At 34.5% G+C, this 15,931-nt stretch overlaps 1 protein-coding gene and 1 pseudogene across 1 annotated transcript; one reads left to right on the forward strand and one right to left on the reverse strand.

Annotated features, from left to right (window-relative positions):
• Positions 1-2,463: 2,463 nt before the first annotated feature.
• LOC120154030 (sucrose synthase 5-like) lies at positions 2,464-6,486 on the forward strand. Its single transcript, XM_039165886.1, is given in 15 exon segments — positions 2,464-2,722; positions 2,812-2,915; positions 2,917-2,967; positions 3,054-3,246; positions 3,342-3,460; positions 3,541-3,853; positions 3,959-4,132; positions 4,225-4,341; positions 4,482-4,648; positions 4,796-5,020; positions 5,119-5,685; positions 5,770-5,908; positions 6,011-6,089; positions 6,251-6,284; positions 6,363-6,486. Coding segments are annotated over 15 exon segments (2,532 nt in total). The 5' UTR covers positions 2,464-2,488; the 3' UTR covers positions 6,379-6,486.
• A 4,029-nt stretch (positions 6,487-10,515) lies between these two features.
• Positions 10,516-11,821, reverse strand: LOC120154027 (annotated as a pseudogene).
• Between the last annotated feature and the right edge of the window lie 4,110 nt (positions 11,822-15,931).

Consider the following 15,931-nt stretch of genomic DNA (forward strand, 5'->3'; position numbering starts at 1 on the left):
TCCATCATTATCAATAGTCATCTTCTAACTTTAGAGGTATCATTTGTAGGGACGGACACATTATCTTATATTAGGAGTACGAACTTTTAAAATTTTATGAGAGGATGAACTTATAAAATTCTAAAAGATGAAAATAAATTATTAATTAAAAATATAAAGAAAATATTTAAATATATATTAATGTAAAATTTTCAATAGAGACTATGGTCCTTATGAATATGAAGATAATTTCTCTATGTGATCCTCTAGTAAAAACTATTTTCTTGTTGTTTCGCAACACATTTAGGAAAACTCTCTTTCTACTCCATATCATGTTGTCGTCTATGAAATCTACCAGTCTTTCACTGATAGCTGTTAGACAACCGTCTTTCCTTAGGATGATCTTCATCTTCAATTTCCACAATAAGAAATTTCTCCTATTGAATTTTCAATATCAAATTTCGTTGTCATAGCTACAGATAGCTCCAACTATTTCACTATCGTGAATAGTTCTCTAGAACCTTCAAAGAATGAGTAATACCTTCTTACTTTCTTATGTTGGAGGATCCACCTTTTGGTGACAACCATAAAGACAATAAGTAGATATTACACACTCTAATCTGGCTCATACATGGATTTATGTAATCAAAATCAACAACTCTCCATTTATATTAGAAACGACGAATCACTTATTATTATTTAGAATCACCTTTTATTATTTCGAATCACCATTTATCCTACTATACGTCAATAAACATAATTTTATATTTTTAATTTATATTGTCAGATATTTTTTATGCATATGACAATTATTTTAATTGTTTTGTAACTTTTAAAAACAGAAACTTTAATAATTATAATTTATTTGGGATGCGCAACCACCTAACGTCAAAAAAATAGAAAATATATTATAAGATTTTTATACAAAGTTATTGTTTATTTTGGAAGTGTAATTATTCAATTATATGTCTATTTTAAATTTAAATATCATATTTTAATACATTAATTTTTAAAATTTTAAATTTCAAACTATAAATCTTAAATATAAAAGAATGTATAAACTAAAATTTATACAATCCAAGTATAAGATAAGTTATATATAAACTAAAATTTAAGTTGTATACACACACACACATATATATATATATATATATATATATATATATATATATATATATATATATATATATATGGTGGGGCAGTTATCCCTGAAATTTTAAAATTACGTTATATTTTAAATTTTTTCTATGTATTTTCTATTAAAAATCTATTTCGCCCCTAAAATTTTATAAGATTAAGTTCACCCCTTAAAATTTATAAGTTCAAGTTCACTCTTAACATAAAACTTTGCGTCAGTTCCTGTATATATTATTGATAATTTAGATATTACTCCTATACATTTTCATAATAATACATGTCATGCTTTGATTTGGATTTGAACCCATAAACCGTAAAATGGATATTAATGCTCTTGTATTTCACCACCTAAGGCACGGAACCAGTAACCTTGGTGTAAGAATCTTAAGATATAAGATAAGTTATATATAAACTAAAATTTATACAATCCAAGTATAAGATAAGTTATATATAAACTAAAATTTAAGTTGTATACACACACATATATATATATATATATATATGGTGGGGCAGTTATCCCTGAAATTTTAAAATTACGTTATATTTTAAATTTTTTCTATGTATTTTCTATTAAAAATCTATTTCGTCCCTAAAATTTTATAAGATCAAGTTCACCCCCTTAAAATTTATAAGTTCAAGTTCACTCCTAACATAAAACTTTGCGTCAGTTCCTGTATATATTATTGATAATTTAGATATTACTCCTATACATTTTCATAATAATACATGTCATGCTTTGATTTGGATTTGAACCCATAAACCGTAAGATGGATATTAATGCTCTTGTATTTCACCACCTAAGGCACGGAACCAGTAACTTTGGTGGTAAAGAAATTGTTGTTATTTTTTAAGGTTCAGATTCGAACACCAAGATTACTAAGAGTGTGAGTGTATAATATTAAATAGTATAGAATTATCTATAAACATATATTAACTTGTATTTATCCTAGATTAATAAAAAAAAAACTTGTCGTCATACAATTGAGTCTTCTTTGTCTCACTCACATTTTTAAAAATCAACTTCAGTGATTTTCTTTTACTTTAAAGCTTAAAACCCACTAGAACACGGTGTAGTTGTTAAACTGACAAGCACGGAAAGGAAAGAATAAAGGGGATGGCCCTTGGATGGTCTAAGTTTCCTCTCACCGAAATTCTTTCCTTAACTTCATTTGATTTCATTAAGACCAAACCAGCTAGCATTCGAATCTTCTCTCTCTCATCTTCTTGTTGTTGCATATGTTTCATTATTCCAATCACCAAGCGGCACTTCATCAAAACCCATATATATGATATAACCATCATCGCTATTAGCTAGTATTGCAAATCAAGCTGGTTTTGCTTTGCTTAGTTTCCAGCATTTCCAGAAGCACAAATGGCGTCTACATCGACCATGAAGCGCGGCGACTCCATAGCCGAAAACATACCCAATGCCCTGAAGCAGAGCCAGTATTACATGAAACGCTGCTTTGCTAAGTACATGGAGAAGGGAGGAAGGATCTTGAAGGCTCAAGAACTGAGGGATGAACTAGACAAAGTGATCGACGATAAGAGCGAGAGAGATCGCCTCTTTGGGGGCGCCTTGGGCGCCATGTTCTCCTCGGCTCAGGTTCATAATACATTATAAAATAACAATATTAACGTTCGTCTTTTAATTTTGTAGCTTTTGTGAAAGATAATTGTGTGGTGGATTTGCAGGAGGCGGTTGTTGTTCCGCCTTTTGTCACCTTTGCTGCGAGACCAACTCCTGGATATTGGGAATTCGTTAAGGTGAACGCCTTCGATCTCTCCGACGTCAAACAAATCCTCCTCCGATTACTTGAAACTTAAAGAGACAATCGCCGACGAGAATTGGTACGCTAATCTGTTATTCTATGCCACTGCATGCTCTGGTTTGTTTACTCTACGTATATATATGACCGACTTGATGGTTGCTGCAGGTCGAAAGATGAAAATGCATTGGAGGTGGATTTTGGAGCCTTCGACTTCTCAATGCCGAAATTAATGATGGCGTCTTCTATCGGAAAGGGGCTCAATTTCGTGTCCAAGTTCATTACTGCTAAGTTAAGTGGATCTGTGGATAATGCACAGCCTCTTGTTGATTACTTACTCTCATTGGAATACCAAGAAGAGGTATATATAATACATACATACATTTATATTCAGACTAGTGCATACATGTTGATGGTTGTTTTCTCAACTTTCTTCTTGCATTCTGCAATATGCAGAAACTTATGATAAATGAGACGCTTAACACAGCAACAAAGCTTCAGATGGCTCTTATAGTAGCCGAAGTTTCCCTCTCAGATCTTCCCAAGGATACTCCATACCAGAGTTTGAAGCTACGGTAAAAAGAAATGATTTGATAAATTAAATTTTCTTTTGAAGTGCTTGATGTCGCTTATTATTATCTAAACTGTATTTCAGGTTCAAGGAATGGGGCTTCGAGAGAGGCTGGGGCGATACAGTCGAAAGAGTGCAGGAGACGATGCAATCGCTCTCAGAAGTACTCCAAGCCCCTGATCCCCTGAATTTGGAGAAGTTCTTTAGCAAACTTCCCATAATGTTCAAGGTCGTGATCTTCTCTCCTCATGGCTATTTCGGACAGTCGGACGTCCTTGGCTTGCCGGACACAGGTGGACAGGTTGTTTACATTTTAGATCAAGTGAGGGCCATGGAGGAAGAAATGCTTCTCAGAACCAAAAGCCAAGGCCTCAACATAAAGCCTCAAATTCTTGTGGTGAATATAATTGTTTGTCATATAGCAATTTTCAAGTTAAATTCCTTTAAGATTGCATACCAAGCGAATGGTGTTTGCTGAATCATAATATCACAACCGTAACAGGTTACACGGCTCATACCTGATGCCCGAGGAACCAAGTGCAACCAAGAGTTAGAACCAGTCATTGGCACCAAATACAGTCACATCCTCCGAGTTCCCTTCAGGACCGAAGCTGGAATCCTGCACCGATGGGTTTCACGTTTCGATATTTATCCTTATCTCGAGAGATTTGCTCAGGCATGTGCTCATCTCCCTGCTTCCATTGATCAAATATTTAATGAACATTTGTTATTATTAATTGCTTGCTTTATTTTTACGGATATCATTAGGATGCTACATCCAAGATCCAGGATGCAATGGAGGGAAAGCCAGACCTTGTCATCGGAAACTACACTGATGGGAACTTAGTAGCATCTCTGGTTGCTAACAAACTCGGAATAACTCAGGTGTCTATTTTACATACATAGACACATAGAAACACACACACACACACCCGCATATACATCAGTTTATATAGCTGAAGTTGCTTTCACTCCCAGATATAGTTACTTGTGAATGCAAATTTCTTACAAGTATTTCGATGTAGGCGACTATTGCGCATGCCTTAGAGAAGACCAAATATGAAGACTCCGACATCAAGTGGAAGGAGCTTGATCCAAAGTACCATTTTTCATGCCAATTCATGGCTGATACAATTGCAATGAATGCCACAGATTTCATTATAACAAGCACATACCAGGAGATTGCAGGGAGGTCAGAAAATTCACCATATATCGGTTTATGACTGAAATGTGTTTGATTCTCTGCTGCTCCGACACTTCATTTGCAGAACCAGATCAAACATTTCTAATTTAAATCTCATTTATTATCATAAATTGAATTCAACTCTGTTGTCTGCAGCAAAGAGAGACCAGGACAGTATGAGAGCCATGCTGCATTTACACTCCCAGGTCTCTGTAGAGTTGTTTCAGGCATCAATGTTTACGACCCTAAGTTTAACATCGCTGCTCCTGGAGCTGATCAATCCGTATACTTCCCGTACACTGAGACTGAAAAACGATTCACATCGTTTCATCCCGCAATTGCAGAACTCCTGTACAGTAAAGTGGATAATGATGAACACATGTAAGTACAGGTTTATCGAATCATTTTACTTCACGACACTTGTAATTCATGATCATCCAACATCTTATTTGATCTTTACTGTATTTCGGAAAAAACAGTGGTTATCTAGCTGACAGGAAGAAACCAATCATCTTCTCAATGGCAAGACTTGACACTGTGAAGAACTTGACTGGATTTGCCGAATGGTATGGGAAAAACAAGAGGCTAAGAAGCTTGGTCAACCTTGTAATAGTAGGGGCCTTCTTTGATCCCTCTAAATCAAAAGATAGAGAAGAAATGGCAGAAATAAGAAAGATGCATGCACTTATAGAGAAGTACCAACTCAAGGGCCAGTTCAGATGGATAGCGGCGCAGACCGACCGGAACAGAAATGGTGAACTCTACCGCTGCATCGCTGATACAAAGGGTGCATTTGTTCAGCCAGCTCTGTATGAAGCATTCGGTCTTACAGTCATCGAGGCAATGAACTGCGGTTTACCAACCTTCGCAACCAATCAAGGAGGCCCAGCCGAAATCATTGTGGACGGAGTTTCCGGTTTCCACATTGATCCCACCGACGGGGATGAGTCAAGCAACAAAATCACTGATTTCTTTGAGAAATGCCAGGCCAATCCTGAACATTGGAATCAGTTTTCAACAAATGGCTTGAAACGGATAAATGAATGGTAATACTAAGCTAAACCATGGGTGCTCATTTCTTGTGATTTTTAAGGTTAAATCACTGACTTGGTGTGCTTTTTTGCTCGTAGCTACACCTGGAAAATTTATGCAAACAAGGTATTGAATATGGGGTGCATGTACAGCTTCTGGAAACAATTGAACAAAGATCAGAAACAAGCTAAACAGAGATATATTCAAGCATTCTATAATCTCCTATTCAGGAATCTGGTATATCTTTTTTTATCAATAGATCATCTTTCCTCGCTTTGATTATACATCTGTATTTAACTAGTATCAAGAAATTTATGCCTGTTTTCGAAACTTCAACAGGTTAAAAGTGTACCTTTATCAAGTGATGAAACTCAACAGCCAAGCTCAAAGCCAGCAGGCAAACCACAGCCTACACAGAGGCATGTCAACTTCCACTCAACCCTTTTTTCTCTTTAAGAACTCTAGCTCGACAAACTTCAAAAAACTAACGAAACCCGAATCCGGCTCTATCACCGTAGTCTGAGTAATATAGGTTTTACTGTAAGCGTTTAAGCTAACAAATTTGTATATTCCATTTCTGCAGCACCAAGAGGTCACAGTCACGACTTCAAAGGTAAAAATGATGGGGGGGGGGGTTTCTTTCACTGATGAGATTATGAGAACTCACTCAAAGCATTTAACGATTGTACAGGTTGTTTGGAGCTTGATGTTCCGATTGGCAGAAATGGTGAATGCCAATATGATTCATGCGGGAGATTACTTTATTTAATCATGTAATAAGTTGTTTGAAAATAAGATAAACTACTGTGAGGCCAGTGGTCTATAAATTTGCAGAGACTGCTACAAGTTCAGCAGCGTTGAGCTTGATCAAAGTGAAGTACAGATTCTTTATCATTAATCTGAATGGTGTATAAAAGATACTAAATTTTTAAATAAATTATTTTATTTGCAACGGTGGGTTTGCACTTTGCAATGGCATCTTCACATTTGATTAAACCATGGAAACTGGAAAGAATCCATCACATTACTTATTTACTATTTGATGTGCTTAGCTTCTTCTTCTTTTCACTTTCCCCTGTAGTGTCTCTTTCCCTTGCCTTCGTCTCTCAAGCAATGTCGCTGCCATATTTAACTGAAGCAGCTCCTCTCCTTTCACTCATCCTCACTAGAGTCATCTCCGCCGTCACTTCCCATTACTCCGCGTCATCCTCTTCCACCCTACCGCAGTCGCAGTCCACCCTCTGGCATCCCGCACGCGCCACTTACTATGCAGCGTCGGATCTTCGCGAGACCGTGGGTGGTGCCTGTGGGAATGGGGACCTCATCAAAGCTGGCTACGAGGTGGCGACGGTGGTAATACCAATCGAAGCTAAAAGAAGATAGCCATTTGGAAAGCTGGTAACATGCCTGGTCAGTACCGAAGGTAACAAAACAAACTCTTCTCACGTCTCATTTAAACGGTTATTCCTTTTGATTCTAATCAACGACAAAACCCAAATCTGGGAACTGTTCCGTGCACTGTTAGTGTTAGAAACAGTTACATTGGAGTTTCATGTTGGATTTGTGGGGACAAACTTCTTAAGTTCTGTCTTAAATCGTGTAAATTCTAATTCTCTTTTTCTTAAAACATCTGTTTTTTTTTTTTAATTTTATTCGTCCAAAAAGTACAAGTCAATTTACATAAAAAAGAAAATCTTATCCAACAAAGAACCTTTATATACAAGTCAAATTACAAAGAACAAAACACTTCACTTATACACACCATAATAAAGAATGAAAAAAAAAAATAAATCCTATAATAGATCTCATTTAGCAGCAAGCACCGAAGACCTGCCCTCTAACGGTACTCTTTACCGGTGAAACTATACCCTTAATTCCTTCAAGACTAACTCCATACAATCTATTGTTCCTCTCCTGCAAAATGTGGTAAATATAATAACACCAAGCAACCCAAATGATGGCCCCAATAAGGTTTTTTCTTTATCATGCGCTACAACCCAAATCATCATATCACTCCAACAAACCCCAAACCAACTAACAAGACAGGCTTGTAAAATACTAGACCAAACCTGCCTAACAAAATTACATTTTGCAAACAAATGGTTCCTACTTTCAAAACCATAACCACAAAGAATGCAAGAGGAATCAATATGACCCCCGATGGAGCATGCAAACCTATGTTAGCAAGCAATCAAGAAGAACCAGCCACGAAATGAATGAGTGTCTGCGGATAAACAAATCATCCCAGATAATCTTGCACCAAGGAATCTTGTCCTGCTTGCACCGAATCACTTCCCAAACCTTCTTTGCATGAAAACTCCCATCCAAACCACCGACAAGAACATAGTAATCCCTCAAACCCAAAATTTTCTTCCATGCCTAACTATGATTGCTTTTCAACTGGATCTGCCAAAGTAAACACCCCTTCAATGTTAAAAGTTTCAAAGTTTGGCAACCAATTTTGGAAAATGTTTTTTTCAAAGTTTGGTAAATGTTTCTTTGAAAAATGTTTTTCAAAGTTTGGTAAAATTTTGGTAGATGTTTGTTGAAAATAGGAATGGGTAAATTCACTTTAGTCATTGCACTTTAGGGTATTTTCAAAGATTAGTCCCTAAGTTTCTACTATAAATATCCTTACCCATTTAGCTTCAAAATCATCCCAAAACATTTCTTTCTTCCTATACTAGAGAGCTTTCTTGTGAGTAGTGAGTGTTTTGTAAACACCTGTAAATTTTCTCTCTTAGTAAAAGATCTGCAGCAGCCCGGAGACGTAAGCACAATTGGCTGAACTCCGTTATCAATTTTTGGGTATTATTTTTCCGCTTTTATTTCGCATTCTCACTAATCTGGTTATAGGGAAATTACTTGTACTCGGTTTATTTTCCTAACATTCAAAACATATTCCTTAACTCAAGCCATCCAAAGAGAGCTTGACTGAGTAAGAAGGAGCCACAAGCACTTCATCATACATGCCCTATTACAAGCAAACATATTTTTAATTCCAAGCCAAACCTCACATTTGGGAAAACAAATAAATTCCAAACTAACACGGGTATTTCTGGTCGAATCATCCGAGCCTTTTCAAAGAAACGCACTACATAATTGTTCAATCCGCTTCAGAACTCTAGAAGGCAATAAGAACAGTCTACTCTAAAAGTTTTGGATGCTAAAAACAACAGCTTGAATAAGCTGAACCTCCTTGTAAAATAAAGACACTTCGACGGTCAGCTGCAATGTTGGTTTGGTTTTGAAACAGGATAATGTGCAGAAAGGAAGGAGGTGTTTGATTTACGATTGATGGTTCGGGCATGCTCGTGATGGTGCTCATAAGCAATGTTGCAGGTGCAGGGGACATAACATAGTTGCAGTGACGATGAAGGGTTCGAGAACCGGGTGGTTGCAGCAGACGGGTCGAAACTGGGGACATAAATTCTGATTTAAGGAGTCAGGCTCTGTCGTTCGAGGTCACCAATAGAGATGGCCTTACACCTGCATCTTACAAATTACAATATTTTAATTATTATAAATGATGATAATCACTTTAATGTCGTTGATTTTTCACAAGGACTTAGTTAACTGTATTGGGTTAGCATGTTGACTTGGGAGCAGTATCTTGTTATGCTTTTTGTTTTTTTATTATGAATAAAATTCTAAATTTAAAAAAATACAAAAAATATAAAAAGTATTAACAAATATATTATAATAGATATTAATATGATTGGTTATATAATAATCGAACATTAAACAAAGCTTCAAATGATTTATTAAACAAGTTTTAAACGAACTTGCTCATGAATTATTCATTTTCAGTTTATTTAATAAATGAGCTTCAAAATCTTATTTATACTCTTAATTTAGCTTGATAAATTACTAAAAATCAAACCATTCATGACTCTTCATCAGTCGCTTTGTTCATTTATATTCTTAACCGGTTAACCCTAAGTTTAGGACTTTGATTGATTGTTTTAGACATTTAAGCTTTTTGGTAATGTTAAAAACAACTAAATGTTAAACAGGTCAGACATTCAAGTTGCATCCGAAGAAACAGGACATCTACATGCATGAACATTCCTTCTAAAACTGTCATACAAATAACAAAACCCAAATTAGGAACCCATCTACTCGATCATTCTTATCCACCTCTAATCAATAATCATATCCTTTAGGCCTCCCCTTAAACCTTTGATCTTGTGCAATGTCAATTTGCTCCATCATTCTAACAGATCATCCCTCAATCTATGTCTTACGATGTCAAACCACTTTGAGATGGATATCCTCATTTCTAACTATCTCCTTAAGTCTTACCATACATCCACCTTAACATCCGTGTCTCGGCTACACTTGTATTTTGAATGTGTCGGTTCTTGTTACCCCAACATCCCGTACCATATAGCAAAGCAGGTCCCCCAAAACTGTCCTATAGTTCTTTCCCTTAAAACTCAGGTAAATTTCGATTAGAAAGAACTCTTATCACAATTCTACATCACTCTCTATCTTTCTGAATTATATTGCCCCTGGGTACTTAAACTACTCAGGCTATTAGTAACGCTTCACCTACTGTGATCATGTCTTTATCACTAATCCTTCTTTAAAAAAATGCACAAAAACTATATACGCGAATGTCGATCTACTCAATTGTTGCTACAATAAAAGATGTCTCCAAGATTGTACAACCATCAAGTTTGGACAAAACAAAATTAGATGTGAATCATACAAAGTGTAATAATCAATATATAGTATATAAACAAATGAATATTTGGTTTTCAAACATGTGAAAGGAAAAGAATTTTGTCATACAAAAAGCTTACTTGTGTGTTAATCCAAAGCAGGGGAGAAAACCTGGGAAATCATAGCTATAATCAAAGCCTCGGATGAGATTCAATAAGCAATGTATTTAGCATTATCTGAACGGTAGCTTAATAGATAGCTCCATCATAATGCATACCATCGGATATACAATGCGGCCCACAATTCCAAGTCAATGACTGGGAATCCAGCAAAAGCAGCGGGCCGCCATTTTGTCGTAATAGCTTACTATCACCGAGTGCTCGATCATAAGCATGCCACACTGCATCGCTCATCTTCTCCCTCTTCTCCTCTGTATTCAACATCCCATTGATCAGCACCGGCAAGCCAAGCCAAAACAAATGGGAGGATGACTTGATGGGGACTGAACCAACTACTGGTTCATTCATGGCCAACTTAGTCGACAATGGCAACAAAGAAACTACTTTATTTTTCAACATCCGCAAGGCAAACTCATAATCTGATGCATTGTTGAAATGAAGCATGTCCCAAAGACCAGCCCCCATGGCCATAACATCAGGGCAGCTCTTTTGGCTTTTGTAATCAGTGATCAAATTGGTCAAATTCACAACGTAAGCCGCCCAAACGAAATTCATTTTCATACCGATTTCGTCAACTAAAATGCTATAATCAGTTAATCACCGTGCCTCTTAAACAAATCGGCTCTAACCGAATCCATGCGTTGGGATTCGGACCCCAAAACCAGAGTTAACAAAGAGAGGGCGAACAATCGAGCTTGCGAATCACCGGCGACGATCACCCAGGATCCGTTTAACAAATCGGAAGAATCAGGTCTAGACAATTTCTGAAAGTCGCAAGCTTTGAGCTTGTGGGATCGGAACAGTCCCAGCGCTTATCGTGCAACTCGAGATCGTCGGTGTCGTTGATGTGAAAACGGGAAGAAGCGTTTTTGGGGTTGACTTGCCAAGAAATGTCGTTGACCAAATTGATGCAGGAAGTGCGGTGATCGAAGACGACGACGGAAGAAACGGAGTTGAAGAATTCGGGGAGGGAAGGGAAATAGGGAGTCAAAAATGGAGAGAGAAATGAAAAGGGCACCACTGAAAAAGAGCATCTTGTTTCGGCTCAAATGCCAACCGGCCATTCCCATCGGGACTAAAACCACCACGATCGCCACCGCAGGTCCCAACTGCACCGCTCCTAATATCATCAACACTATCAACTTTTCATCCTTTTTCCGTTTGCTTTCTTCAGTCACAGATCTGGAAATTTCTCCAAACTACAGTAACATTTTCTGTGATTTTTTTGTTTATTTACTTTTCTCCTCCATTACCCTGGCATCAAAGACAACAACTGAAAGGAATTGTACAACCGTAGCTTGAGATATTAAGCTGACCAAATAACTGTCTAAATTGTACTTTTTTTGCGTCGAATAAATACTTACATTATTTATTTTTTTATCACATTTATATGTTTAACGTTATAAATATTATATTTTAGAGGTTTGGGCAGTCAACGATATTAATTTTTTGTTAAGTGACATGTGTTATAATCCGATAATTTTAAAAAATTTATATAAAATTAAAAAAAAATTATATATTTTAAAAAAAGAAAACACATAAATTTCAAAATAATTCCTAAACTTTAAAAACCTTAATTTCAACCACTAAACCCAAATTGATCATCGCCCTTTGCTATCAAAGAAACTTCACCCTATCTCCTCTCCCCAACGACGAAAACCCCCTATAAAATCATAATTGATTGATGATCAATGACGACAAATCGATGTTTTATACCATGTGAACTCTATGATGAAAATTGTGATCCACACGATTTCGACGATGAATTGGAGACAACTACGACAACATATAAGTATGATGATGATAATAACTACATCGGCGACGGTGGTCGTGATCGAAGAGGGCGTCGATGGCGGGTTAGTATTAGGATTTGGGGATTTTAAAGATTTTGAGATTTTTTATAATTAAAAAAAAGGTTTTTTAATGAATATATTAATATTTTTAATATTTTTTTTAAAAATTTATCAGATTTTGACACGTTTCACTTAACATGAAAAATTAACGTTATTAATTGTTCGAATACCTAAAAAATATCGTTTGTAACGTTAGACACCTAAATTACTAAAAAGTAATGCAGTGCAGGCACCTATTCAGCTTAAAAGGTATAGTTCCAACACTTACTTGGACATTGAGACTTATTATTATTATTATTAGTATTATTATTATTATTATTGATTTGTTGTTTTTATTTCTTTATCTTGTTGGATAATGTTATCCCACCATCGTTTAAGAAAATCAAAGTAATTCGTTAGAGATGATATCATGAATTTCCATTTAATGTAATTATATAAATTTTATTTTAATTTAATTGAAAATATAAATTAAGAATTGTTTAATCTATTAATAAAATGTTTAAAACTTTTTTTAGTATAATTACTGGTATCCGATTTATTGATCAACTAATTCGAATAAGGTACTGTAGAGGTAAGGGCGACATTCTGAACACAATTTGCTCCATTCACAATCGCTAGGATTTGAACCCCTAACTTTGCTTAAAGGATTTAATGTATCATCTCACTAGATCAACTGATCGTTGGTATAAAATGTTTATACCTTTAATCTATTAATACAATACTTGAATTCTTAATTTCAGAAACAAATGATAATATCTTGATAATATGAAATAGTTATTTTTATCTTTAAATTATTACTTTTAAACTGAACTATTTTAATAAACTACATCAATTTAGAACATGGAGATTAGATTTCAAAGATTTTAATAATTTTAAAATATTTTATTATTTATCTCTTACCATTTGAGCCATAACAATTTTTGCTTTTAGATAATAAAAATATTCTTCTAAACTAATATATATAAATTTATATGACAAAATTAATCTTCAAATGTTTTTGAATAAATTATATAACACTAAATTTTCTATAAATTATTAAATGAATTAGAGTTCAATTAATTTATGATATCAAATTAATTTAAAATATTTGCGCAATATAGTTTTTTTAAATTTTTTAAAATGAAAAATAGATGATATAAAAATATGCTAAACAAAATCTTTAAATATAAAAAGTGTGTGCAAAGAGAAAATATATTAAAAAATATTTAAATAAAGGGAAAATTAAACTTGAGTCTCAAAGATCTAATTATATATTCATTATCGCTTTAAAGCTAAGATTTCGTTTGATTTTAAATAACAAAGTTGTTTTTAAAGGATAATATATATACGAGAGGTTTAGTTATGTTATAGGTATTTTGGTTTTATTCAAAAGTGTAAGGTCTCTAATACTATTTTGACGGCTTCCTCGCCCATGTAGGGCGTTGGGGGAAAATTTTTTATATAGGATTCTAATTAAATTATTTTTTGAACTGGAGTGTTTGCTATTATGACCTCATTGGTCGTCATGTGCTCTATAGGTCGCCAAGTGCTCCTTGCGACAAAGCCTCCTCTGTTGCAACAACCCTTCTCTCTTCTCTCTTCTCTCTTCCCTCGCTGTTGCAACTCAATAGATCGTCAAGTGCTCTATAGGTCGTCGTGTGCTCCTGGAGACCTATTGTAGTCACTGTAGTAATTATTCTACTTAAACAAATAATTGTTCGACTGCATTATATGAAGATTTTTTTTCCCATTGCATTATTCAACCACTTTTATCCTATTTTGACTTTTATTTATTTATTTAAAACTAATGATTTGTGGGAGGAAACGCATTGCATTCCATGCATCATAACATGAGTCTGTCGGATTTTTATGTGTCTTCGATTGGACCGTAATATTCACCTTATTTCACAAAATAATTCAACATACGAGTTATTTCATGTAATTTTTTCCAGCAACATTAGCGGAAAAAATTCGCCTGATTACCAGGCAAAATTAAATTTTAGATTAATCAATTTATTTATTTTATCTATTTCAAAGTATTTTTTTTAAACAAAAGTAATAAGACATGGATTAATTAAGTGAAAGGTGTTGTAATATTCTTGATTTTTTAAATCAGATTTTATTTAGTTTGATGACACAAAAATGATTTTAAGGATTAAAATATTCATTTAAATCAATGAAAAGTGTGTTTAATAGAGTTAAATTCATTACATTAAAAGATAGTTCGATTTAAAATTAAATTGAAAATTGAAAAGTCGTAATTAGAAGTTTAAGTATTAAATTGTAAAAAATAATTAAATATTTGTACGACAATTTAACCAAAATGCAATGATAGTTAAAAGTTGATGAAAAGTAGGAGTATATGTGTGTCAAAGGTGTATTACCGTATTATATTGAAATTAGTGTTACGATAAATAATATAGGTATATATATATTTTTTGTGCTAATACAGATAACCACAAGAATCAGCTAGAAGCCCATAAGTCCTTGAGCAGCGTCGACTCCAACAGCTGCGGCGGACTCTGGTACTCCATCACCCCAATCGGCGCACCACGGCTGAGGCCTGCCAAGCAATTGGCAGCGCAGTTCTGTTCCCGACGAATGTGACGCACTTGCGCAGTCCAATTACGCTTCCTCAACTCTTGAAGAGCTACCACCAACGAATTCTCACGAAGCGCATCCGACGAACCCGACAAAATTCTCGAAACTTCGAGATTATCTGTTTCCAACTTAATCCTCCTATAACCCAGGTTCCAAGCATAGTAGAGATTGTCGTGGACACCCCAAAGTTCAGCAACAAGGATTGAGCATCTACACAAACTCCGGGAGAACCCAAATAATCAGTTTCCATCTGAATCACGCAATAAGCCTCCTACTGCTGTCATGTTATCATTCGTACGGACAGCACCACCCGAATTCACCTTAACCCAACCAACTAACGGCCTTTTCCACTCCCCGCGACTCTATCCACCACCTTAATAGAATTTCTCGTCATCTCATTTGCCCGTAGTATGTCCTTTAGCGCCATGGTTATATTATTGATAGAAAATTCTTTTATTAAGCATTATGAATTAAGGGTGTGTTTGTTTACCGTAAAACCAATTACGGAATTGATTTTTTCTGAAATCCCGTGTTTATTTCATGTAATTCGTTTTTCGGAAAATGGGAAATTTTCTCATGTTTGTTTCACGTAATTCGTTTTTCGGAACGTAATTCATTTTTCTAGTAACAAAATTTCTTTTGTGTTTTCAGTAAAATGACTTACAAATTCATTTTCCGTAAGTTATTTTCCGAACTTTTTATTTCAAAGCAAAAATACTTAAAATAATTTTATTTTATGAATTTAATATTAATAAAATATTTTAATATCATTTTCATCAAAATATTAAATATTAAAATATTTAAAATATTTATTAATATTTATAATAATATATATATTTTTTTTTAATATAATCAATTATATTATAATATAAGATATTATATTTTTATTTTAATAATATATAATAATTTTTTTTATATTTAATAATGAATAATATTATTTATATATTTAAAACATATACTAGTAAAGATATTTAAAATAT

Source organism: Hibiscus syriacus, unplaced genomic scaffold (genome assembly GCF_006381635.1).
Source record: "Hibiscus syriacus cultivar Baekdansim isolate YM2019G1 unplaced genomic scaffold, ASM638163v2 tig00111105_pilon, whole genome shotgun sequence".
NCBI classification, from domain to species: Eukaryota; Viridiplantae; Streptophyta; class Magnoliopsida; order Malvales; family Malvaceae; genus Hibiscus; species Hibiscus syriacus.